Source organism: Zonotrichia albicollis, chromosome 6 (genome assembly GCF_047830755.1).
Source record: "Zonotrichia albicollis isolate bZonAlb1 chromosome 6, bZonAlb1.hap1, whole genome shotgun sequence".
Classification (NCBI taxonomy): Eukaryota; Metazoa; Chordata; class Aves; order Passeriformes; family Passerellidae; genus Zonotrichia; species Zonotrichia albicollis.
The window spans coordinates 16,615,734-16,642,464 of NC_133824.1; the positions used below are offsets into that span (position 1 = coordinate 16,615,734).

A 26,731-nucleotide genomic window follows, 5' to 3' on the forward strand; every position below is an offset into this window, starting at 1 on the left:
ATGTTGGTTTGGGTTAATTTTTTTTTAAATAGCTCATATTCCTCCTGCTTCTAAACACTATTATACCACATTTAGTTACCCCTTAATTAACCAGTGTCATATCTTGGATCAGCAGCTTAAATTTCTTCATCTGGTAAGGCTGTAGTAATCTTAAACCTTCTGGTGGCTCCAGAAAGGAGTAAAAATTATTTTCTACCACTCTTTGCATATTTTCAGATTTTCTTTATGTGGTGCTCCTGTATGTTCTCTGTCTTCTGAAGCTATGGAAACCTGCTACAGCAGGAGACAGGATGTTAGAAGGGAGGCTGAATTCTCTAATTGCACTGCAAGCATCTGATATTTAAGTCGTGTGAGGTTTAAACCAACTTCCAGAGTTGAGTCAGGAAGGAATTTCTCTTCTGGTTTGGACTGACAGAGTTCTCCATTTGTGAGAACATCAAAATATTCTAGTTTACCAAAGTCTTTCCTGTTACAATGGTCTTTCTTCCTCTGACATACTATAAATTGGATCAGACACTGGGATGCCATGGTGTGCATGGAGTAAACACTTTCCTCTGGAACAAGTGTTTGGTACACAGGTTGTCTGGCATTGCAGGAGAAGGACCTGATCATTCAGGTGGTCCTCTCCTGTCTTATTTATCTTCTGACCAGGCTCTTTGAGTTAATAGCCAAGTTTTTTGTCTTACCAATTATACTCAATTAATGAAAATTTCCTGATGGGTGTGCTCACTGCCAATACCTTCTTCTGCTCATCCTCCAACCCTCCTAACACATCTCTAGCAATTGCCTTACACCTATTCCAGATTCCTCCTCATTTTACTAAAACAAGGCAGAGTAAAAGGAATAAAAGATTTCAGTAAATGAGCACATTTAGTTTGATGCCTACCCACCGTCTGTGCTAAATACATATATTTTCATGAAGTCCCTGCAAAAGGCATTCTGCTGGCAGGTATATGTTCCCCAAATTCATCCATCAGGCTGCTATGCCTTTGACCTCTTCTGTGCCAGAAAGACTACTTTCAAATGTTACCCTAAGTGCCCATTCCTTTCTTCTTTCTTCTCCAGTCCCCTTCCATTTATGTTAATTCAAGTGAAGTTATTTGCACTGAAACAATTCTAGTTAACTGTTGACTCAAAGAAGTCTTTCAAAACTAGAATTTTTCTGAAAAGCACTTTACAGAGATCTAATACTACAACTGTTTCTCAGTCCTCACTTGACTAAACATGGGCTTCAATTGTTCATGACAATACTTGATCATTAGCTTAAAGAAATATGGATTGGATTGAGAGAACAAAACTAAGGATATAGTTTTTGAAACATATGTATTATATACTAACTGTAAAATCTCTCCATTGTTGGCTACTTTCTTCCTGGCTAGAGGTGGAGAAAATTAATTTTGATTGTGATAGCCTGGGAGGGGCTAAATTTTCAAAGTGTCAGTATGCTGTTATTTCAGGGATGTTTAATAGGGGAGCCTGCAACAAGCAGAGAGATAGCATGAGAGGAAGGTGTGATGTGTTCCCCAAGTTTCCTGCAGTATGGTGCAGTCAAGGAAGTTACCAGGATGTCAAGAGCATTTCCCAGAGACAGGAAATTATCTTTGCTGCATGCTGTTCAGCATACAGACAGCTAAGTTTAGCTATTATAGAGTTGTTAAGGTTGGAGGAGACCTCCAAGGTCACTGAGTCCAACCATCAACACAGCACTGCCAAATCCACCACTAAACCATGTCTCTAAGCACCACATCCACACTTTAACACTTCCAGGCCCAGTGATTCTACCACTTCCCCAGGCAACCTACTCCAATGCTTGACCACCTTTTCAGTGAAGCATTTTTTCCAAATATCCAATCTTCCCATGGCACAACTTGAGGCCATATCCTCTCATCCTGTTATCAGGGAGAAGAGACTGATGCCCACCTGGCTACACCCTCCTTTCTGGCAGTTGTAGAGTGATAAGGTCTCCCCTGAGCCCTCCTTTCTCCAGACTAAACGCCAGCTCCCTCAGTTGCTTCTCATCAGACTTGTGCTCCAGACCCTTCCCCAGCTCCACTGATCTTCTCTGGACAAACTCCAGCACCTCAGTGTCCTGTCTTGTAATGAGGGACCCAGAACTAAACACAGGACTGAAGGTGCAGCCTCATCAGCACCAAGTACAGGGGGAGGATTTCCTCCCTAGTCCTGCTGGCCACACTATTCCTGATACAGGCAAGGATGCTCTTGGCCTTTGTGGCCACCTCTGCAGCCAAACCAGTGTAAGGGACTACAGGATAAAGCTCTTAAGGTTTAGAACTTTTCTTAATTATACCAAGAATATAAATTTTCAGTCTTCTCCTGTACTACAGATCCAGCATTTTGGCCAGGAAGTGTGCTTTGGCATGTTGGCTACTGGTGACCCTCTCCTCAGCACACAGCAGAGACTGAAGAGCAAATTATATTGCTAAGAATGAAGGAACAATGGAGGAGATATGAGAATGCTGAGTTATGGCTTTGAAATACTTTTCCCCCTACATTTCTTCATGTGGTTTAATAATTTTTTTCACTCCCTCCATGACCACTTCCTTCCCTACAGCAAATTCTGCAGGTCTCTGGAAGACTCTTTATCTGCAACTATTGTTATTATTCCTCCACAACAACTGTGCTCCCAGCCCACATTAATACCTTTGCCCATCAGACACTTTCCTTCTTGTCCCTGATACATAACAAAAGTGATAAGGCTTTGAGGTGCATAGGACCCAAACAAATAGGAGTGAAAGACTTGTCCTGACCCAACCCTGCCCTGCCCTGCACCACTCTAAATGTAAGCAAAACAACTGGGCTGCCAGCTAACCAAGGACAGAAAGAGCAGTCTGAGAGGACACTTAAACTTCATTCACTCTGCAGTTGAATAAAAGCCTATTAATTCTGAATTAAAATCTAGACTGCTTTTCCAGAGAAAGCCACCAACTGGTGCAGATCTGATGTCTTTTCTGCAGAATGCAGATTCTGATTTGACTGAACAGGTGTGAGGTAGCTTCCCAAAGAAATACCTGTCCCAGGTATACTCCAGGTGCAGCAGTAAGAAACTTAGAATCTCTTCTGGTTTCATTCTCAGTCAGAGTTGCATCATCAATATTTAATTCAGAATGCTGAAATCATGTTTTCCAATGGTCCTGATGCAGAGCTAGGCACATTCTTGGTCCCACTGCCCTCTGTTTCCCATATGCTTCTCCCAGCTGTAGGTAATCAGACCAAGGCACAGGATGGATGAATAAAACCAGACTCTTCAAAATAGCTTTTTCTTAGAAAAACAAGATTAAGAAGTCGGTTTGGTGTTATCCACATGAGCAGAGTTCCAACAAAAGAAGAAAGGAGGAGGGCAGAATCAGAAGGACCCTTGTCCTGGCTCACAGTCCGGGCATTAATGGCTTGACTGGACGGGTTAGAATCGGGGAGCTCCATAATCATCTGGCATCCTCTCAATATTGTACCTGTCAAAGAAGCAAAACTTATGAAGACAACCTACTCCACATTGCTCCCCTCCCCACTGTGGTGGTGAATCTACCCCCTCTTCCTCCTCAGGGCCGCACTGCCACCCCAGGGATCCCTGCTAGTCCTTGGCCTTTGTGTAATGAGTTACCTGGTGAAGCATCCCTTGAGCATACCAGGAAGCCTTGCATGACTAAGGTCAGAGAACAGCACTGACTGTACTGGGAACTCCCGTTGCTGGTCTATGGTGAAGGATGAGGTTGCCAGTCATCCTCTGACAATCCTATCTAAGTCATGGCCTGAGTGGAATGGTACCAATGCTACCAGAGTTTTGGAAATTCTAGTAGTTACCAATCTGGATTATGGCCAAGGTGTAAAATTTATGCCTGACTAAAAGCAATCATCTTGTGACCCTATAAGCAGTGGTCTTAAGTGAGGCCCTTAGAGCTTTCCTGGACTGCTATGGGCTGCACCAGCACCTCTCTCTGAGCAGGAAGCCTCAAGGTCTCAAGGCTGAGATGGCTGAAGGACCATCACTCAAGCTCTGCCAGTTGAGAAATGCAGAGACATTCCATGTTTTTCACTGAAGCTGAGAGGAATTTCTAACTGGTACCTTTATACATTTACCTATATGTCTATGTCAGTGTGCAAGCATGTGAATTAGCTGAAATACTTTTTACTGAGTATATTATGAATACTGCTTCCTGAAAATATAATTAAGTCACTGTTATAATTGTAGTAAACCCTACTGAATCACTTTATAAATGTTAAATGTTTTAACTTTATAAATGTTAGTCAATGATCAAGTGCTTTCAAAATCTAATTAAGACAGAGACTGTTGACCAAGTCTGGGACTAAGATTGGATGCAGCTGCACCTGGACTCCATCAGGAGTTTGGAAAGCAATCCAAATGACTGGGAGGGTCGTCCTTTGCACTTCTGGTCTCCATGCACAACATTCTAAAGTGATTTTAAGTCAATTTTCCTCTGTATGTTTCATCAGTAATAGAATGAACCTTGCCATTAAACTCTGTTAAAGTCACAGTGCTACAATCTTATATTGAAAGCTGCTTTTGCTAGTGTACCCTTGACAGTGATTCTTCAAGTGGACTAAAGCATTCATTTGTGACATCCATGCAGCTACAGGCTTACAGGTAAACTGAATAGTCAGTTGTTGCATTTCTATCTGCAGCTCAGATCCCCAGCAAGAAAAATATTACTTGTGAAAGTAAAAAGTCTTCATAATGTTGCTGTTATTCTTCACCTTAAACTCAGCATCAGACATCTCAAAAACTCACCATCTCCAGAGAAAGGAAAAACCCTGCAGTTTTGTAAGATCTGATTTAGGATTTAAGACCAGATCACCACAGAAAATAAATTTTTAGACACTCAACTTATAATTCACAGAATCATTTAGATTGGAAAAGACCTCCAAGATCACTGAGTCCAGCCTTTGGCAGAATGTCACCTTGAGAATTAGACCATGGCACTAAGTGCCATGTACAGTTATTTCTTGAACACCCCCAGGGATGGTGACTCCATCACCATCCTTGGCAGCATTTTCCAAAAGTTCATGGCCACAGTGAATAAGGAGAAAAGGTGTTTTGAGAGAAAAATCTTTTGAGCCACATTCTAATTATAGATCAGTTAAAACTTTACATATCTATAGCAATCAAGCTCCTAATTTCCAACATGCTGCACTAGTATCCTTCTGAGTTGGTTTGGTTTTTAGTTAAGAAGCAAATTCAGTCTCTTAGCTGAGGGTACACAAAGCTACCAAATAAAATATGGAACAGGAATGGTTCTTTTCTTCAAGAACCTGTAGAATGCATTTGCCTGGTAGTCCTGCTGCTGCTGGTGAGCAAAACTGATCTATGGAAACACTGGCCTTGAGGAAACCACTTCTTCAGATAAAGACAAGTGAACATGTAGACTGCAATAAAAATGGGTCTGTGACCAGTCTCTTCCCAGCAGTAGCTGTACTTCAACTTCTCTGTAAACACCAGGCCTTTACTGCAGCCTGCACTATAGACAGTGAAGGAGGGAAGTACGTGGTGACAAAGTCCCTGTCAGACAAGGACTGCACTGGGCAGGATTCCTCCCTGTCAGGGGGCCCTTACCTGTGCCTGGAAATATACATTATGGGCACTCCAGGGATTTTTCGTATTCTCCGCTTGAGCTCTTTATCCACTGTGGCCACAATGTAACATTTGTGCTGCAAAAAAACAGAAGGCAAGTCAGATTCAACACCAGAGAACCCCAGAAAGGAGTCATGGCTGACCAAATGTTCCTATTCAGTGAGCTCATTGAACAGAAGGAGGCTGAGAGTCCTTAGTAAGGCATTACCAGGACTTGTACAGAATTCCACAGCAGACTAATAACATCCCTCTGCTCATCAAAATAGACTCAAGAAATCTCTGAAACTTGTCCAGCCTTTCAAGCTGACAGCTTTCCCATCCTAACTGCTTCCTGATGCTCTCCTATACAACAAGAATGCTCAGGGAAGGTAATACCTTGCATCAAATAAAGTTGTGTTAGAACTAAAAATCCCCCTTGGTGAGATTTTATAGTTACTCTGTGGGAAATGTAAGTCAGTCAGTAATTAGGAGGGTTCAGGAACTTTTAGTATGTTAGCACAGCACAGAAAATGTCAGGAGGGGAATACCTGAGTGACCCTCTGCACCAAGCAGTCGTCGGCGTAGGTTCCTTTGTGCATACATGGCAAGCGTTCAAAGCGAGGGTCCTTGGCAATTCTGTGGGGACATAAAAAGCAGCATCTCAGCAATCAGACCAGAGCACAGTAACACAGCATGGAGGAGCAAGAACACCCCTTTCTGTGATATACAGCAGAACACTGTTCTCAAAATAAGGGATGAAGGGATGGAGTAAATGGTAGACAAAGGTCAAGTGAAATGACCTGCAAAAAAAATAATGCAATTTGTCTAGTTATTATAAGTTAAGTATTTCTTAGTACCAAGTTCAGGACCCTGCAACAGCCTAACCACCCTCTAGTGCAGGAGCACCAGTCACACCATGTGTTTTTCATTTGTTTATATCAGAGCATTAAATTCTAGAAACAGAGAAGAACACGCTGCACCTACCTTAATGCCACACGGTACTTCTGTCCTAACTTTTCAATTTCACCCATTACACAATCTGTGATACATGGAATACCTAAATGCAAAAAAAGGCCGCATTAAAACAAAGCAGTATTTATTCCCAGACCCCTACATACTGCCCCACATGCCTCACAAATATCATGGAACTCCATAACGTATTACTTACAGAGGCAACTGATAATGTTGCAAGGTGATAAAATGTAGAGCCACCAAGTTTAACCATGCCATGGTAATTTTAGATTTTTAAGCTAACTCTACCTTTGCTGATATTAGCATTTTAAAACTGTTACTTGACTGAAACCAGAGGCATTGCCAGGGTTACCACAGTTCCATGACTATAGCACATATTTTTTCTGCAAGATTTCTGTTATTCTCAGTCAGGGGCATGAGGCTGACAAAGCACATTATGAGCACACTGGCACTGTGTGGTCTGAAGAAGCTGTGAGTGGTGCAGAAACTCACACTTGGCATAGAGACAGTCCATCATCGACTGCACTAGGTCCAGTTTGGCCTTGATGGAGAAGTTGATGAAGTTAGTGTCAACCAGGATGTGGTAAGGTGGGCCCAGCTGTGTATTATATTGGAAGAACAAGCAAGAGGGATGCTGGGGCCTGCCAGGAAGACAAAGAATTCAAATCAGTTAATTGAACTTAACATCACATCCAATCCTACCACTTGCATAGAATGGAAGAAAGGTAATGAGCAGAAAAACCCTTCAAGCCTCCTGCTGCCTCCCAAGCACAATCCTTCGGTTTGGGGCACCACTTTTTCTTCTGACAGTATCGCTCAGAAACACCCTCAGCTCCAGCCTGCAGCGTGGCCGGCCCTCCCTCCTTCCTTCGTCCTCTCCCTCCCCAGTGCCTCGGCAGCACTTACACCTCCCGCTCTTTGATGGCACTCGGGTCCTCCTTCTTCTTCACAGGGGCTTTTACGCGGTCCTTCTCTTTACTGCAAAGAAACACAGGCATTACCGGGGTACGGCGATAGGGAAGAGCTACCGGCGGCCAAGAGACCTGGGCCGGGACCTCCTCCCGAGCTGGACACGAGGGCGCTCCGGGCCCGGGCCCAGCCGCAGCCGCACTCACAGGCGCTCGTCCCGGAGGCTGATCATGCGCTTCATGACCGCGTACTTCCGCGCCTTCTTCTGCTTCCCCTGCAAGGACACGGACGCACAGCCGCGATCAGCTAAGGAGAGACTCGATCCCAGCCCCAGCCCGACCCCGATCCCAGCCGGACCCCGCTCCCGGCTCACCATGCCGACCCTGCCGCTCCCGCCGCCGCCGCGTCCCTGGTGCGTCACCGGCCCCGCCCCGGAGCGCGTCACCTCCGGCTGCCAGCGCCGGGCAGCGGCGGCGCGGGGCGGCGACAGCGACAGCGGGCTCGCGGCCGCCGTCGGAGAGCAGGTAACCGGTGTTGCGTTTCCTCCCCGCCGCCTCGGCTCCCGGCGCGGGGAACGGACCCCCGGGGCGGGGAGCTGCAGTCGCAGCCCTGCCGCCCGCCGTGATGGGCGTCCCCCGGGGCGACGGCCCCGCTGCCGGCCCGGAGCACCCGCGGTCGGCCTGGTACAGCCGCGGCGGGGTCCCGGCGCGGGATGGCTCCGGGAGGGACGCGGCGGGGCCGGGCGGGGCCGGGGCTCCCGGCGAGCGGGAAGGGCCGGCTCTGGCTGCCCGGCGGCTCCGCGCTTCGGCTTAGCCCGGCCGGCTGCGCGGCGCTGCGGGTGCCGGGGCACGCCGGTAGGTGCGGGAGAGCTGGCGCCCGTGGAGCGGCCGTGGGCATCGGTGGCCCCGCCGAGCCCGCCGCTGCTGCGGGCTGGACGGGGAACCACAGCGCACCAATCGCCCTCCTACCCCTCGTGTTCTCTGTTCAGCAGAGCCGGGGCGGCACGGAGGTCTTCAGCCCACCCTCCTGAGCTTGCTGGACTGTTTTGGTTGTTTAAGAGTTAAAGTAGTAGTGGTGTTGTCACGTTCTAGCTCATGAACTTCTTCATTATCTTTAGATCTTACCTATATTTCTGATCAGAGGTCTTAGCTAATGAGCATAATTTTAGCTGTACTTTGTGCAGCTATAATGGTGTAGTGTGCAAAATGTCTTTTCTGCACACGAATGGACATGTTCTCCAAGTTCTCGGACTGGTCTGGGGCACTTGGTTTCTTGTGCCCTGTGCAGGGAAGGGAGAAAGAAAGGCCTTTCTCACGAAAGCTACTGGGATTAGTGAGATCTTGTAGCTGTTGGTATCTTCCAAATACAATCGGTTTTATCTGGTGTGCTGGTCAGAAAAAGCAGCCAATGAGAAATCACTCAGGATTTTTTTCTCTCAGGAGTGGTGACCTCTGTAGAACTGCGACTGACGCTCTGACAATGAGAAAGAAGACGAGACTGAAAGAAAAACTATATTTATTAGGAAAACCACAGCTGAGCTTTCCACCTGAGTGATCATACCTAGCTTAACAGTTGGTTGAAGAAATGCAGTTGGTAGAGCTCACATGATGCTGTTCAAGTGACCCTCACTGGTTTGGGAAGAGAAATAATTGAGGAAGAAGGGGGTGATCTGCTTTCCCCACTGATGTGCAGCACAGCAAGCGGCTGAATTTTGTCCTGGCTCAGGAAGCAGATTTGGTGTCAGGATGAGACTGGCCTGAAAGTTGCCATCTGGCTGGCTTGCTGTGTTTGAGGAGGACAGGAGGAGCTGACAGCGCTGCTGGTGGCTCATTTGCAATGAAAAGGCCTTAGACTTAAGCAGTTGACAGAAGTCTCTTTTTTGTTTGTTTGTTTTCCTGTTGTTACTGTTTTATATAGCTTGTATGTAAATGCATATGACAAATTCCATCCCTAATAAGAGAATGACTGTTTTGTGTAGACACTGACCAGAGATGCAGCTTTTGTCCTTGACAGCTGATACTGGATCCTGCTTAGTGCTTTTTGTGCTGACTTTTCAGTTTTCTGTGGATGTATTTTAAAGTTAGGTTCTCACAGGCCTGTTTGTTTGTTTGTGCCTGCTTTACTTAGTGTAAGAAAATACAGACTCTTTCACTAGAGAGTAGTCCTCTGTGCCTGGCATGAGACAGACATGCCATTTGTGGTAGACATTTGTGCACATGGATTGAGAGAGATTCTGCACAGAGATAAATGGTTCTCTTATCTTGATTGGATGAGGTAGTATTAACCTGCAAAAAGGCTTTAAAATTAAAGGTTTGTTGTTAAGATAAGAATGGCAATTTATCAGTGCACCAAATAAAATCAAGAGGCACAGCAGATTTCCTAGGAGCTCAGTAGATCTGTTCTGTGTATCATGTCCCTAGCTGGTTTTGTAGCTGTAGCCACATGAATGTGCTATTACTGTGTCACAGTTCCTTTTGTGCGTGTTACACTTGTGCTTCCTTCTGGAGCTCTGCGCTGTGCTGGCCTCAACAGCAGCAGTAACACAAACTAAATGTATTCCCATTACTGAATTCCTTTCCTTGCCAACCTGAGGCAGCAATGGCACTAATGCACTTTGTTTTATGATTCCACGCCGTCTACCCTGATTATGCCAGTACCTCTGCTTGAGTCAAACGAAGGTGAAGCTTTCAAATCCCCATTTTCCCTGCAGGTGGCAGAAGACCATTGCTTGCTCTGTCCTTGGATCAAGATTACTGAGACCTGTTGGATAACTCAGCACCTTTTTTCCAGCCTAGCTATCATGGCACCTTACATTGCCACTTTTCAGAATTTATTTCCCGATTTTTACCCGGCAGTTCTTAGCACAGATAATGTTTTAATTCACATCTGCATTCTGTTGAGTGAGTGGCAGTGTATCTTGGATACCACCCACTTGCAGCTAGGTTCTTTACCTCAATGAATTCCAGCTGCAAGAGCACCTTTAGCGCTGCTGGCAGTGAGTAAGCTGGAGGGAAGGTGATTGTATAACAGTCACTTCAGCTCTGGTGACCCCCTGAGCTGGTGTCTTGTTTACCATGTCATGTAGGGATAATGAAATGACAAATTGCTGTGCTGATTAATTAACATAACTGAGATAACTGATGTGTCCAGCAAGTTCAAAAATTCTGCAAACCAGATCAAGAGTTCAGGTTCCAATAGACTTTAACAACTGTGAAGTTTAAATGATGGATCTTTCTATGCTCGAAAGAGTGGCTGTGTGACACAGAAGGCAAGGAGTTGTGGAGAGAAGCAGAAATAGCTTGAGTAAATGAACCCACAGAGGCAGCTTTGTGGGGTGTTTGTGGTGTGAAGAGACTGGTTCTGGAAGATGCTGGAGGGAGATCATGTAGATTCCTAATATTGATAAGTTGCTGTGAAATTCCCTGGCTGTGTGGGGAGCAGTCACACACCTTCCACAGACAGGCCAAGCTGGAGCAGAGTTTCACCCAGTCATTTGTAGCACATCTTGGGTATGTACTGTGAAATGACTAAAATACCAAGGAAACCGCTAGGTCTGTGGTCCTTAACACACAGAAATTTATGAGTTTATAAAACTGATGCTTTACCTAGGAGGAGAATGAGAATTTATGCCCTGGGGACTGCAACACTGTTGCAGTGAGGAAAAGTAGAGGAAGGAGGAAAATAGATGAGTGGGTGGGACTTTCCTTGAGATGTGGGTGAGGAGAAGATGTGAAAATCTGGCTGTTTCTGCAGTGCAAGGAAAAAGCTCTGCTCAGTTTACTGGTTGATTTTCATGTGTATTAGGAGGGTTAGTAGTAGAAGTGTGTAAAGGCAGCCAGGTCTGTATGATTATTGGCATGGAGGGAAATAACAGCCTTCTGAAGAGGAAGGCAGAGGAGGGGGAACTGAGGAAGAAGTGACAACTGAGGTGGTGGCATGGCAGGCGGGAGGAGCACATCACATCCCCACAAGAGGTGACTATCTTAGCAGACAGCTGCCTTGGTGAGCTTGGCTCTGTTTTTTCCATTCTCACTCCTTTAGGTAATCTGTGTTCTGAATGAGCAGATACTGATTGTGTAGGCTCTGTGGTGTTTCTGCTGGCATGTGTCCTGGTTTTTGTGGGCTGCGTCAATCCTTGCTGTTAAATTTTAATTTTTTTTATCTCAATCCTGACAGTAAACTGTAATTTAGTGGATAGTGCTGCTGAAGCTGAAATCCCTTATAAGGATTTCAATTTCCTGAATATCTAAAACAACAGTACCAAACCCAAAATCTAGTTTGCTTTGTGGTTCAAGAATTCTGAAAAACTTCCTTTCTTTTATTTTGAGGCTTGACTACAAATAGCCCTTTAAATCTGGGCAAAATTGGTTTGAGAATAGTATATAGCATTTTGTTGGGTATGAAGACTTGAAGGGCTACCTGATTGTAGAATGGTTTGGCTTGGAGGAGACCTTAAAGATCATTTGATTCCAACTCCCCTGACATGGACAGGGATTCCTTCCACTCCAGGCTGTTCAAAGCCCCATGCAACTTGGTCACGAACACTTCCAAGGAGGAGGCAGCCACAACTTCTCTGGGCAACCTGATCTGGTTCTTCACTACTCATATTGAAGAATTTCTTCCTTATATCTAATCTAAACCTACCCTCTTTCAGTTTGAAGTTCTTCCCTTTGTCCTATCACTACATGCCCTTGTAAAAAATCCCTCTGATCTTCTAGTACAGGGGGCAGTTCTTCATTCTCTCAGTCCCTGCATTTGTCTTCTGTGACTTGGTTGGTATGGCTGGAGCAGTTGCTGGTGAAGACTGAGGGGGAAAAGTTGTTGAGTACCTCAGCCTTCTCATTGTCCTGTGTAACCTGGTCTCCTGATTCCTTCTGGAGAGGGTACATGTTTTCCCTAGTCTTTCTTTAACCTATAGAAAGTTTTCATGGTGCCCTTGATATCCCTGGCAAGGTTTAGTTCTATCAGGGGTTTAGCTCTTCTAACCTGATCCTTGGCTGCTGAGACAGCCTCTCTGTATTTCTTCTAGGCTTCCATCTCCATGAAACCTATGGAGGCAAGGATGTGTTTTGTTCCATCTTGAATGTGCTAGTTTTAGGGGATCATGTAATGAAATGAGATTGTGACAGATAGAGGTTGAGGATGTGATGAAGCTTTGCACCTCATCTGCAGTGGTGCTTTCATATCACCTCTCATGGATTTGATGTCTAGTCAGGCTCTTGCATCTTGCACCTCTCATGTGTTTCTGCTTGCTAGATTTAGCCACAATGTAGACATCTAACGTTTCTCTCTCCTTTTTTTGCTTTTTCAGGAAACCTAGCAAACTGCAGGCTAAAGGAAACAGCACTGCAGGACAACGCATTTTCCACAAAGAGGAAGAAACTGCTGTGCTCAAGTCCTTATTTTGCAGCAGTGATTCTGTAATGCCAGTTCCAAGAGTTACCCTTTCTGTGAAAATCTTCTCTATGGCCTCTTCTTGCTGATGTCTGTCCCAGATCTGGGCACAAAGCGGAAGGATGCTGAAGAATGGGTACCTTCTTTTTGGCTTTTAGAACATGGGCACTTGTGTAAAGGTATGTGATTGCTCTGTGGTTGGAGGGCTGGGCTGTGTGCCAAGGCCAGCAAAGGGGATTTGCTGGCTAGAAAGTTGTGGCTATTGTTGGGGGGAAATACCTGGTTTAAGCTTTCTGCATGCTGATGTCTGTTATTGCTGCTGTCGAGATGACTGATGAATAACTCCCCTTTTGTGTTTGTTTAAAAAGAAAAAAAAGGCAGCTTGAATGCACAATGTAGCTTCTCACTAACTGAATGGTGACATGGTGAGCTATGTTGTATGCATTACTGTATGCCAAATCCTTTGTCTAATTGTCACACGTGTTCCTTGCTGCTGCTCTTGTTCCATCTGTCAGCTATGTCTTATCAACCCTACAGCATGATGTTCTGGGTGTGGTATTTTTACTACATGTTTGTTTAGCAGTCCCCTCAGTGAAAACTTGAGTCTAGATTGCTGTGAACTTAAAATTGCTGTGAACTTAATAGTGTACAAATAGAAGGTTTTAGCTTTTGTGTTGATCAGTCAGAGTTTCAGCAGAGAGGCTCCACTTCACAGAAGTGAGAAGGGGACTCTTTTCCAGTTGCATTCATATGTTCTGTAGTAGACTTGCAGGGCAAAAATAGGTTCACTGCTGCCCTAGAAGGATTTTGTTTGTTCTGAACAAATGGGGATGGTCTTGTCTGCAATTCTTTTGTTCCATAGCTTTTTCTTCCAAGATTGCTGGCTAAGGTTCAGCTTCTGTCCATTTTGGTGGTGGGTCTGTAATATATGCTTTAGTATCAGAGTAGAAAATAACTTCATGGCTTGCAAGTAGGTGTGAGTTTGGATGAGTGGCTTTGGCCACTGTTGTTGGAGTTGGTGATCCTGCAAAAATTATCTCTTTCCTGCAGAGCCTTACCTGGAGCCTCCTCTCACTGTTTTCAGAGGGATGATATGTTGTCCTTCTTACAGATCCCTGAATCTGAATGGGAATCTGTGACAGAGGGAGAACTGTTAATTGTAGCACGTTGTGCTGTTCACATATTTCAATCTTATGGAATAATGCTTTAGGGATGTCCTTGGAGAGGAAGACAAGTGATCAATAGGCATTTTTTCTGAGGAACCATAGATGAAGTATAGTCCAGTGTGTGTGAGGAAGTCGCTGGACTGGACTTGGCCTATTTTGTGTTCTAGATGCAGCTGTGATCCTCGGCTGTGTGTCTCACCGGAGGGACCTGATGTTTTACATTATTGGTAAGTGAAGGAAAGGCTGCCACTGTATTTGATGACCTCTCCATAGGCTTTAGAAGGGTTTCTTGAAAGCCTTTGATTTAATTTTAGTTCAGAGTTTACCTAACAAACATGAAGTTATTGTCACCCCACACTGTGCCCTCCACCTGGCAGATTTGCCTCTCGACCATTCTTTTTGATCCAAAAGTCCTTTCACTGGCCTAATTCCTAAGCCATCCCCTTACTTTTTCTTTCGAGAACTAGTGGAGGGTTGTTGCCTCTGTGATGCTTCTTAATCCAGCCATAATGTGATGTGCAGAAGTTGTCTGCTTATCTGTTTCCCTTAAAGGAATCTCTGTAGTTCTAACTTGCAACTTGAAGGGAATTCTATGTCTCTGTTGGGATGTCTGCAGGCCTTACCTGAAACTCTCAACCACGTTTAACTATTTCCTTTGTTTGCAGTCATTTGCAGAGTTTTAAGAGACTTGGTATTTTCTAACCTTACTTGTATCATAACACAAACCATAAATGTTCACACAATAGCATCTGCCTTAAATACCTAATTTGCATTTGAATAAAATACCATTAACAGAAAGGCATTTTTGACTGATGCAGAGGGGATTTTAGAGCCTGACTCAGCCACCTTGGCTTCTGCAAGCACCCTTTGTTGTCTCCCTGCTGCAGGTGGGATCACAGTGTCTGTTGTAGCTTTCTTCTTCACCATTAAGTTCCTCTTTGAGCTTGCCGCACGTATCGTCAGCTTCCTTCAGCATGAGGACCGGGAGCGCCGAGGGGAGCGGACCATTTATGACTACGTGCGAGGCAACTACCTGGATCCCCGGTCCTGCAAGATCTCCTGGGATTGGAAGGACCCCTATGAGGTGGGCCATAGCATGGCCTTCCGAGTGCATGTAAGGCAATATTTTTGTTTCCATGCAGCTTTATGGGCAGGAACAGAGGTCTGAGTTAGGGGTGGGCTCTTCAAATGTTTTGTTGTTGTTGTTGTTGTTGTTGGGGCTAGGCCAGAAATAACTGAGGAGTTAGTGGCAAGCTATCTGTTTATGCCTTCTGCACTGTTACAATGTTGCAAATCTCTGTAATTGTGTATTTGAGGTTCGCACTTGTTAAAGTCTAATCTCCCTCTCTTCAGAATCCTCTGAAGAGCCAGAGGACACCAGGTTTGTCCTGACTGCTGCTTCCTTTACTGGGAAGTGAGTAGGCTGAGCCTTGCCTTCAACAAACGTGGTGCTGTCTTTTGGTTGTGCAGCTGAAGTTGAGGGTGTGGGAATGAGCATTTTACCAACCCAAGAGCTGTAAAGCTTCATGGCCACTCCCCATTAACTGCAAAATGGATGTTATTCTGTCAGACCTGGAAAAACCTGCAGAGACTCTTGTCTAATCCCAAAAGGCCAAGTCTAGGGGTAGTAAGCTGAGTGAACACAGAGACTTTGGATCTATGTGGAGAAAGTCTGAGCAACTTGAAAGGTTTCGCAGGGCTTATGTTCCTATCTTTCTATCCCACCTTCCCATCGAGGAGGGTATCAAAATAAGAAGAAAGTTTCAGCTAGGTTGCCATACCCATCCCTCTTGGGAAGAGGCGCAGGCAGTGAAAAACTCCAGGGCGCAGGCAGTGAAAAAAGCTGGGGGGAAAGGGACTTGTTCTGTTACTATTATTGAAATATATTTCCTTCACCTTGCTGACACTCATGAGCCTTTCCACTTCATGCTTGTGTGCCATTTGCTTGGCCCTTTAGTCATCAACAGTAGCTTTGCATACACTAGTTTCTCCTGATGTCAGTCAAGATACAAACGACTTCAGGCCCCACACCCTCCCTTACTTCGAAACAGGGAATAATAATAACTTTTTCCTGACTGCATTCTGCTGATTGCAGATGGTAGGCAGGCTCTGGCCAACAAGCTGCTGGCTCTTGAAGAGCCATGCATATAGATTTTCAAGGTGTAATTATTTCCTTGTAAGGAACTAGTGGTTGAGGTATATTACCTTCTGAAATTGTCCAGGAGGTCACTTTGGTGATTGAGCTGCCTGTGATTTTATCTAATGGGTTGTTTTCATTACGATGCTTCTTAGCAGTAAAGACTGGGTCAGCATCTTCATCACACTGTTTCCTGTAACAAATTGGTAAGAGTTTTTTCAGAGCTTAGCTGTACAAATGAACAAGATCTGCTTGTTTCTCTGAAAGGGTATGGCTTTACGTTTTTCCTTTTGCTAGTGGGTTCTCATGATTTCTGCTCTAATATTGCACTACAAGTGCAGATGGGAAATGCCTAGAGGCATGTTCCTTTCAGGGCATGCATATGAACCCCAGCACAAAAGAGAATTGGGCTGTTCAATGCCCACTTGTCCTTGTTCATTTTGGAGAACACTGTGTGACAGAGCTGTCTATTAATTATTTTTCCTTTTCTGAGCTGAGGTACTTGCCCTTTCCTAAGGCAACTTGTTTTCTCTTCCTCTGTGTGCTGTATGTCCTTGCTGACCTGGACTTCTCTGTTTCCCATGCAGTTATTCTATAAAAATGGGCAACCCTTCCCTGCTCACCGGCCTGTGGGGCTGCAAGTTCACATCTGCCATGTGGAGTTAGCAATTGATATTCCTGTAACCCAGGAAGTTCTTCAAGAGCCCAATTCCAATGTGGTGAAAGTGGCTTTCACTGTGCGCAGGGCTGGGAGATACAAAATCACTGTAAAACTCGGTGGCTTGAATGTGGCCTACAGCCCCTACTACAAGGTTTTTCAGCCAGGTAAGATCTAAGCGGCCCTGTAATGATTCAAAGTAGATTTGGAGGTATTGGAGGCCCTTAGGTAAATGTGTTTCCAGCTAAAATAGGTAGGTGGCAGGGAAAGGGTTACCCTTCACTGTTTTCCTCCTGCCATGTGTGGATTCCAGCAACAGACCCATGAATAAAACATACTTGTGACTACCAGTACATAACAAAACAGAAACTACTTTACAGAACAAGTCATTAGTGCTACTTCAAATCCCTATCCACTTCTGTCACGTTCTCCATTTTGCAGTAACTTCTTCATAATCCATCTAGTAGTCAGAGAGTGCTTTTGTGAAAGTATTGAGTTATTTGTATCTGAATTGGAGATGCTGTCATTATTTGCCTCTTCTTTTTCTGAGCACCTACTCTATTCTTGTAAGCTTCTCAAGAAGCTGATACCTTTGATTACACACTTAAAAACATTTCCTTTTATCCATCTAAAATTTGTTTTCTTCTACTTCTGATTTTTTGACCCCACTTGGCTTCTTTTATGTTTCATGTACATGTCATTGAAGGGGCCTCTATTCATTGCTTTGTGAATAGATACAAAGCTTGCTAAAATATCCCTTCAGAAAGAAGCAGCTTAGGTTTAACCCAAATAAAGTTTGTTTGGTAAGCTGCATTTTCAGGTTTTCTTAAGTGTCAGCTAGTTTATATTTTGTATGTACAGTGGGAGCAAGTTCCTGAGCAGAAAGCTGGAAAATGGAAAAGCATTTTTTAGAGGACTAGTAACTTAGGTTGCTTTATTAGTATAAAGTCTCTGATCCAAGGCACACTCTGTGCACTACAACACATACTTCAGTGCTCAGATACTTTGCTTTTTTAATGTAGGGGCATAGAATGTGTTTAGATTTGACCCATTTTCAAGGATATTGTGCCCCTAGTTGCTTTTCTTTTGCTTTTTGTAGCTTTACCTTGGAATTTATTTGACTCTAAATTTGTGTTGTCTGCTTCAGGAATGGTTGTTCCCTCCAAAACCAAAATTGTCTGCCATTTCTCCACTCTGGTGCTGACCTGTGGGCAGCAGCACACTCTGCAGATAGCTCCCAGAGATGAGTATGACAATCCCACCAGCAATTCTGTGTCCTTGATAGATGAGCACAATTACAGCCTCTCCATCCATGAGGTGAGTTCAACCTCACCCCTTGCTGCTTGTCTTCAGGTGAGCTGGAGAGCTCCTGTTATTAGTTTGTTTTCTGTTTAGCTGGGGCCTCAAGAAGAAGAGAGCTCTGATGTGGTGTTTGAGAAGTCTGTGGTGTCCAATCGGCAGACCTGTGAGGTGTTCTTCCGACTCACCTTGCACTCCAGGGGCTGTTTCCATGCCTGCATCTCCTACCAGAGCCAGCCCATAAGCAATGGTGATTTTGACATCATTGTTCTAAGTGGTGAGTCAAGACCTAATCAGTATTGCTTCTCCAGGTGTCCTTTTGCAATGTGCTTTGCACACTCATGTAGCAGAGAATCTGTGGCTTCCCTGCAGGCTGGCCATGCTTACTTGCTAAAGGAAAGCCTATTCATTTAAAAATAATCAGGTAAATTAATTTGCTTCTAACAGGAGAGGTCTCTGGGAGCTGATACCCTCTGATCCACCAGCAGATAAAAACAAGTGGTTTTCCCCTATTTCAGGAGGTTTACCTCTGAAATTAGGCAGTTTTTATTGCTTGCTACTAGTTGGTATCTGAGCCAGTCATGTATTGTATGTTAAGTTATATGGAGGAAGAACACCACTTGTAACCTATGTGTTTTTTGGGTTTCTTTACAATGCTATAATTCCTGGTTACTTCAGGGGTCAGCCAGGCTTCAGTGTGGCTGACAAGTGGCTATACCTTCAGGCTGGTGCTCTGAAAGGGAGGTTCTCTATGCCTTTTTTCTTCAACCAGTCACTAACAGACAAACAGCCATCTTTCATCCCACTCCTGGGTTTTCTTTATCAAAATTTCACTTGACCAGGTTTTCCTTTGGGTATATAACCTTTTCTTTAACATTAAAGTCACTGATTTGATGGTGGCCTGTGCATTCTTTTTCATTCTTATCTCCATTAGGATTTACACAACTCTTTCATGTCTATTTCCCTCAGAGAATGAAAAGAACATTGTAGAACGCAATGTGTCCACCTCAGGTGTCAGTATTTATTTTGAAGCTTACCTTTACGATGCTCCTAGTTACACCAACACTCAGTGGCAGCTCCCACCAGTGCACCTGAGCTCCTCCCAGCGCCGTCCCTCCACTGCCATCGAGGATGAAGATGAAGATTCTCCTTCTGACAGCCAGACCCCCGAGAAAGTGAAGAAGCCTAAAAAAGTCTACTGCTATGTGTCACCTAAGGTAGATATCAGAAAGTTGCCACACTCGAGTGCATGTTTAAAGTATGCTGAAACTGAAGAGCTCTATATCTTAGCTCCAGATTCAGGTGCCTCAGATGTGGTTAAATAAAAGTTTGCTTATGGCAAACATGGAGCTTGTGACTGAGAATAATGTTAAAATAAGCCTTGGAAGTTTTAGGAGCGTGTTTTAGAACTTGAAGCTTTAGGATTGTGTTTTCAGATTTTAGGATCTTTCTAGGTCTGATCCAAATCCTACTGGAAATTTTCTTGCTGATTGTTCAATAGATATTCTGTTTGCCTTTCCTTTGCTTTTCTCAGGTCACACCTGCAATTCCTATTCTCAGATACCTGTGAATTTCAACTTAAGAGAATCTTGCCTTCTCAGATTTTATGTCTTTGTCCTGTTTCTGTAATGTTTTGCTGAAAAGGGAAAAAATGGTCAGAGAACAAAGAGTAAATTCATGAGTAGAAGAAACAGGAGAAACTGAGGGTTGTCTTACAATAAGAATATGTTGACAGTAAATATTTTCCATTATTATTGCTTAAAAGCATTCTGAAACTGGAAAGAAAATTCCTCTAAATCTAGTAATGCATTTAAATTCATTTTGTTCATCTATCTCTTCAAATGCATTCTGAAAAATGTTGTGATAAATACCAAAGTGAAAGACTAATCCAGGAATTGCTCTCTTGCCAAAGGGAGAAAGAGGGCTGGGAAACAGTTGCAGGATGGAGGGAGCTGCTAGAGATTTCTAAATCTGTGCTGCACAAAGAACTGACTTTGAGTGCTATGTCCTTGTGAGCTCAACATCCTTTCACCCTTGGTGTATTTGTTTTGGGCTTCCATACTCTTTTCTATTGCATTACCTGGTAAAGTAGATCACCAGAAGCAGGTACTGTTTGAAGCTCCCTGTGGGTGCCAAAGTTGTTAATGTGATTCTTAGCCTTGCATGATTGTATCCCTGGATGTCTCTATGTATAGAAATAGAAACAGCAGAAAACTGTTACCATGCTGCTATTTTAAAGAGTTGCTGCTTATATTTGGCTTGTTTGTGGACAAATGCTGATGGTCAGCTTTTCCAGTCATTGCAGCTAGGAAGGGTTTGTGCAGGAAATTATTTTCTTTTGTCTAAAGATGCTAAAATTTCATCTTAACTTGCTCTCCGGAGGACAGGAGTTGTGCAGTTAGTCAGTTGTTCTGGCAGAAATACACTGACAGTAAATTTCTGCAAATCTCATGGATTTAGCAATTGTAAGTGCTTTTTGAAAGATGTTTAAAATTATAATGAAAATTGGGGAGTGGTAGGAGTAGTCCGTTGGTGTGACTTTTGGTAAGACCTTTTTGGCAGTGCGTTACAATCTTGTCCTGAATTCAGTTTCTCAAGTGTACTTAAGATTACTTTGCAGTGAGGCTGGTGACGTTCTGCTGAGCACAGTGGCTTACTGCTGTGAAATCTGTGTGGTGCTGGCATCCCACACACGTCATAAATGCACGCAGTCAGGTCTTACTGACAAGTTCCTTACACGTCTGTGGAGCTTTAAAGCTTTTCTCAAGTATTGTTCCAAATGCTGCAGAAGCCTGTTCCTGGAGTTAAAGGGAGGGCTAGCCTTATAGATCTGTCCTCTGCCTCATGTGTTTCAGGGACAACCCTTAACAGATGTGTGACATTTAACATTTTCTTTTCCTTGTGGTTACTCAGCAATTCTCAGTGAAAGAATTTTACCTGAAGATCATTCCATGGCGCCTTTTCACCTTTAGAGTGTGCCCTGGCACAAAGGTGAGAGTCTTTCCATGTACCTGTCACTGCACCTCCATGCTCTTAGCTTGTCATCCTTGTGAATCACAGTCTGTTTTTTCCTTTTGAATAGAAGGGCTTCCACCCACAGAACAACATTGTGTGGCATAAATTTCAACTCTGCAATTCCCTCTCAGTGCATAAGTTTTGCTAATATTTGTGACTATGTGCCAGTCTTATTACTCTTTCCTGCCTCTGTCCCAATGCTAGGCAGAAATCTTGATTTCTTTGCATTTTTCTTGGTTATTTTCCTCATAACCTTCCTAAAATGCTGTGAATGTGTCCATTGAAGCCCTCAGAATTGTGTGTGAAGTTTAAAGCAGCTTCCTAAATGGAGCCTGGATGCTTGAAATAGTTTTCCTGTTAACTGCATACATGTCAGGGAACAGAGAAAGTCTAAAAGCACAGGTGGTGTTGCTCTGTCTATTGAACATAATGTGTCTTCTCCATGATGGGTTTACCCTTTCTTGCATCTTTTTGCTGCTAGTTTTCATACCTTGGTCCTGATCCTGTGCACAAATTACTGACACTGGTGGTGGATGATGGAATCCAACCCCCTGTGGAGCTCAGCTGCAAGGAGAGGAACATCTTGGCAGCCACTTTCATTCGCTCTCTGCATAAAAACATAGGTAAAGGGACAGTGAGGTGGGTACAGTAGTCAGGAAGTTAGCACTTGGGTCTGCTGGTTTTCCTGGGGAATAAAGATTGCTGGCACTGAATGACTTCTGATGAGAACTCTGGTTCCTGGAGTATCATGCTCTGTTCCTATTGGTGCTTCCAGTGGATGTACTTCATCACAGCAGCTGTTCCTTTTCAGCTAGGCTTCTCTGTCAGGCTCTTTGAAAGTGCACCTGTGAGTATGAATACCAGCAAGATTAATTGCAAAACTACCTTGAGAGTTCTGTCTCCAAACCTTGCCGTGGTAAATGCACTTTTGGGCTGTGAAGCTGATCTGTGCAGTTAATCTTAGAAGTGCTCTGTAGATGTTTGAGGTGCCGACATCTCAGGCCTCACCCAAATTTTCACTCTTCTCAGGAGGCTCTGAAACCTTCCAAGACAAAGTGAACTTCTTTCAGCGAGAGCTACGTCAGGTGCACATGAAGAGACCTCACTCGAAGGTCACGCTGAAGGTCAGCCGCCACTGCCTGCTGGAGTCGGTGAGTGAATGGGTCCTTTTACCTTAGCCAGGGCTTCCTCCATCCTTGGTCTGCTCAGGGCATAAAGAAGTCCAGACTGGAATGTGCTCGGGCAGCCATGCTGAAAATGGTTAGTCCCTCTGTTTCAAGGCAAATGCCAGCAGGCAGCTCTAGAAGGAGTTGTTAAACATAGGAAAGGACTGCTCAGGGAGGTTGGGGAGTCACCATCCTTGGAAGTGTTCAAGAAATGCCTGCATGTAGCACTTAGTGCCATGGTCTAGTTGACAATGCAGGGACCAGTCAAAGTTTAGAATTGATGATCTTGGAGTTTTTTTCCCAACTTGAGTGATTCTGTAAAAGGATTCATAGCCTGCAAAAGCAGGAAATCTACTGATGCTACTCTGTCCCTACTTTACATTGGAATTTGAGGCCTGGAGAGGGACTGTCTACCTGGACTAGAAATGGGAGCAGAGAATAGAGCTCCTGAGTCTTTATCTATTGTTTTTCTGGCACACAGCCATTCAGCAAGATAAGCTGTCAAGTCAGAGGTTCCTGAGCTGCATGCAATGAAACTCTTGCATCAACAGGCTACTAGTAGTGGTTCACAGTGATGATAAAATATTCTGTAGAGTCCCTTAATAAAATCTTCACCATGTCTGACCAGAAGTGTTGCGTTTCCAAAATAGAGCTTAGTCATTCATATAATGTAGTTCTTAAGTGACATTCTAAATACTTTGTATGCTGGAGAAGCAGTTATCCTGACTTATTGTTTCTCCCTGTGTCTTACAACAGTAATGTTGCAAAGATGGAAAGAACATTTCTGAGGAAAACAGGAGGGGCTGGGATTTTCCTTGATTTATACTCAACAGATTTGTGTTTCAGAATATTTTCTGCATGTACCAGCTTGCAGTGTTTATGAGATTATGTTTCAGTTAATAGCTTGGACAAAATTACTTCATTTCTAAACAATATTTCCATGACTACTTTTTCCTGTTATTTTGGAAATTCCTGCCCTGTCTTGAGCATTGTTACAGTCTAGTAAGACAAAATAAATCTAGTGCCATAATAATAATGATGATGATAATAACAATAAAAATAAATATAAGCTCTAGTGACCAAGGCTGATAGGCACAATGGATGTGTTTAGTCCAGAGGTGTGAGTAGCATGATGATCTAACCTGTTTGAGGATAAACTAAGCCAAAACTACCTGTATGACTGAAGACTACCATGTTGCTTTTTAAATTTTCTCTAACTGGAGTCCGGAATCAGGGCACTGGAAATTTTAGGCACTTGGGGTATTTTATTACTTTTTGCATCGTGACTTGCTGTAAGTATGAACTCAGTAATTCTCTTCAAGCTATTTTGTAGTGCTCTTTGAAACATTCCTATTTTAAATCTAATTCGTGGGCTGAAAGTGCTTTACAGAAATTGCTCCTTCCCACAGGCATTTTAATACTTCAAACAATACTTTACTGCAGCCTTGGGAGTGATATTTCTGTGCTAAGACCTCACACTGATTTTAAGATGAGCTGTATTTTATGTGGGTAATGTCTCATAACAGAAAATGAGGAATTGGTTTTGTGGCTTTGTCAGATAAGAGTTGGACCTTAGGTGTCTCTAATTTTTACTTTTTATACTTTCAAGTGCTAGGCTATTGGGGTTTTGTGTTTGCCCATTCAATGTACAGGACTGCATATTGGGTATGGGGTGCCAAGCAGTAACAGTTGTTGCTATTTTCTTCTGTTTTTCAGTCGTTTAAAGCAACACGCAATTTTTCTGTTTCTGACTGGAGCAAAAACTTTGAAGTGGTTTTTCAGGATGAAGAAGGTGAGTTGTCCTGTGAATAGAAATGCAGAGGAAGCAAAAGGAATGATGGCAGAGTAGTTTTAGTCTGAATTTCTTGTTTCTTGTATTATGTTCATTCTTTTGTGGCTTTCCAGCCCTTTGATTTTCTCACAGATGTTAGTCAATTATTGTGCTGGTACTATTCTAGAGCTACTTCACATAGGCACCTGAAGCCTTATGTAAATCCTGTCCCTCTAGCCCTAAAAAAACCCCAACCAAACAAAAAACCAAGTAGGAATAGGTCTTGGAGAAGAACCTATAGTTTTGCAGTCCCTGCTTATTGCCACGTTGCTCCAGAGCTGTTCATTGTGATGAACTCTTGTGTTGGGTAATACTGAACAGCATGCATGAAACTCTTGAACTGATGACCCAGTTTGGATGACCAAGCTTGTTTTATTTTGTAGCTCTGGACTGGGGAGGTCCACGCAGAGAGTGGTTTGAGCTCATTTGTAAGGCATTATTTGATACCACCAATCAACTGTTTACTCGCTTTAGTGATAACAACCAGGCCTTGGTGAGTCTGTAGTTCCTATGCTCAATGCACAGAAATGTGGCCACTGATGGTTAAACAATGCTGCTGTTAAGTGCTATGCTACCTTACTCTTCTTTAGATTGCTTCCATAATCACTTCCAGTGCCTTTCTCAAAGCTTTGCTTAATGATCTTAACCCACTGAAGCGTCAAAGAACTGGCTGGATGAGCAGTAAAGGGTGGCAAGTTGGCAGGGAAGGCTGGATTTTTGGGCAAGAGGAGGTGACATCAAACTGTTTAGAGGTTTTGTTGGGTCTGAATATTTCAGAATCCATTTCTGCTCTCATACAGCTTCTTTCTTTCCCATGAAGCATTTCACGTTCCTCCTACACAGGCTTAGGCATTTTATTTCTAATGCTTGGCTTAGAGAACATTACACTAAAGCTCCTTGGCCAGCTTGAGAGATGTAGTGAGTTGAAATGATCCCATATTTGCTATTTGTGCTGGTCAGTCTGGCAGCTGATATTTCATGTGCTGTTTCTTTGCAGGTGCATCCGAACCCGGGGCGCCCCACGTATTTGCGGCTCAAAGTGTACGAGTTCGCGGGCCGCCTGGTGGGCAAGTGTCTGTACGAGTCCTCTCTGGGTGGGGCTTACAAACAGCTGGTCCGGGCTCGCTTCACCCGCTCCTTCCTGGCCCAGATCATCGGACTTCGCATGCATTACAAGGTAAAGCTGCCCAGCCCTGTCAGCTGAGGCCTGTGCTGCTTTGGGGAGAATTAAATGTTGGGGTAGTAGCAGACCCAGAATTCTGGCTAACAATGTAAGGGGTGTTTTGTTCTTCCTTCTATGCCCTTGCTTTCTTACTCTTTCACACAGTATTTTGAAACGGATGACCCAGAATTCTATAAATCCAAAGTGTGCTTCATACTGAACAATGATGTGAGTGAGATGGACTTGGTCTTTGCTGAAGAGAAGTATAGCAAAACAGGACAGCTTGAGAAGGTGAGGGAAGCAATTCCTGAAAGTGGGAAGGTTTAACCCCTAATACCTGCAGCAGTGGGGACCAAGAACTCTGCTGTGCCCCAGAAAATTGAGCTTACTCTGGGAAGTAACTCCTTTCTTGTTTGTTTTGTGGATGGGAGTTCAGATTTGGGGAATGCTACTGGTCACACTCATGTCAAGTTTTCTGTTTTCAGGTGGTAGAACTGGTGGCAGGCGGGGCTCAAATACCAGTGACCAATGAAAACAAAATCTTGTACCTAAATCTGCTTGCACAGTACAGGCTGGCGAATCAGGTTAGAGAGGAGGTGGATCACTTCCTGAAAGGTAACATGCTGCCTGCTCCCTGCTCCTCTCTGCCTTTGTGTCCCAGGCCATACCACATGCTGCTCTTCTCTTCCAGGTCTTAATGAATTGGTTCCTGAGAACCTCCTGGCTATTTTTGATGAGAATGAGCTTGAGGTAATTCCTGCCTCCCTAAGCAGCTCTACATTTACTTCCCCTCCTCTCTGACAAATTGAGTGCTTTCTGGATCTGGGAAAAAACTGAAATGTTTCTTGTCTGAGCACTTTAAACATCTGCAATTTGCACAGTAGCTGTTGCCTTGTTTCCTGGGCTCCTGACTTTCTGACTGCAGTCTCTTGCCTTTCAGCTGCTTATGTGTGGTACTGGAGATATCAGTGTCTGTGACTTCAAGGCACATGCTGTAGTGGTAGGAGGATCTTGGCACTTCCGTGAGAAGGTAAATGAAAGGCTTTCTCCTTCCTGCTTGTTGAAACTAGTTATTCCAAATACATCAGAATTGGTTGGAATTTAATTTTTCAGAAGGACAAATTGAAAAATTTAGGGGTCAAGTAGGACTGTACACACTATAATATAATGTTTCCCCCTAGAGAGATCCCTTGTGACTCCCTAGAGCTGATGCTTAATCAGATACCAGCAAGTAAAAATTGTCAGCAGTGGTCTCTTTAAAAAACATCCACCACAGCTCTCATGAAGAACAGTTCAGCAGGAAGTCAGGAGGAGTTGGTGGGAATTACTGCTACTGAAGATGTTCATGGTGATATACTTATCTCTAAGAGATGCTTGAAAAACATGCTTGCAGCCCACATGTAGTGTTTGGAGTTCAGTGCTGTGGTACTACTGATGT

General features: G+C 43.9%; 2 protein-coding genes across 3 annotated transcripts in view; one reads left to right on the forward strand and one right to left on the reverse strand.

The window, feature by feature from the left end:
• On the reverse strand, positions 1–7,937 carry FCF1 (FCF1 rRNA-processing protein). Its single transcript, XM_005479797.4, has 8 exons — positions 7,839–7,937; positions 7,672–7,739; positions 7,463–7,534; positions 7,049–7,197; positions 6,569–6,641; positions 6,133–6,220; positions 5,588–5,682; positions 1–3,470 (listed from the first exon to the last, which is right to left on the reverse strand). Exons 1-8 carry the CDS (start codon positions 7,839–7,841, stop codon positions 3,422–3,424), a joined length of 597 nt encoding a protein of 198 aa, XP_005479854.1. The 5' UTR covers positions 7,842–7,937; the 3' UTR covers positions 1–3,421.
• AREL1 (apoptosis resistant E3 ubiquitin protein ligase 1) overlaps positions 7,849–26,731 on the forward strand; it is a 21,802-nt gene continuing 2,919 nt past the window's right edge. Inside the window, exons 1-18 of one of the 2 annotated variants that reach the window (XM_005479798.3) lie at positions 7,849–7,989; positions 12,777–13,038; positions 14,193–14,252; positions 14,913–15,139; positions 16,750–16,987; positions 17,968–18,137; positions 18,216–18,396; positions 19,089–19,336; positions 21,033–21,110; positions 21,616–21,757; positions 22,164–22,285; positions 24,017–24,092; positions 24,515–24,624; positions 25,129–25,308; positions 25,459–25,584; positions 25,779–25,908; positions 25,985–26,043; positions 26,234–26,323. In XM_005479798.3, the coding sequence (XP_005479855.2) occupies positions 12,948–13,038; positions 14,193–14,252; positions 14,913–15,139; positions 16,750–16,987; positions 17,968–18,137; positions 18,216–18,396; positions 19,089–19,336; positions 21,033–21,110; positions 21,616–21,757; positions 22,164–22,285; positions 24,017–24,092; positions 24,515–24,624; positions 25,129–25,308; positions 25,459–25,584; positions 25,779–25,908; positions 25,985–26,043; positions 26,234–26,323 (2,328 nt within the window). In that variant the 5' untranslated portion in view covers positions 7,849–7,989; positions 12,777–12,947. The remainder of the gene's footprint in view (positions 7,990–12,776; positions 13,039–14,192; positions 14,253–14,912; positions 15,140–16,749; positions 16,988–17,967; positions 18,138–18,215; positions 18,397–19,088; positions 19,337–21,032; positions 21,111–21,615; positions 21,758–22,163; positions 22,286–24,016; positions 24,093–24,514; positions 24,625–25,128; positions 25,309–25,458; positions 25,585–25,778; positions 25,909–25,984; positions 26,044–26,233; positions 26,324–26,731) is intronic. The other variant, XM_026792507.2, reaches the window with a different exon arrangement.

Coding starts and splice junctions, on each gene's coding strand:
- FCF1 (XM_005479797.4), bottom strand. Junction 7,535..7,671: donor AGCCTCCGGGACGAGCGCCT/GTGAGTGCGGCT, acceptor GTTTCTTTGCAG/TAAAGAGAAGGACCGCGTAA. Junction 3,471..5,587: donor ATGTATATTTCCAGGCACAG/GTAAGGGCCCCC, acceptor CTTCTTTGACAG/GTACAATATTGAGAGGATGC.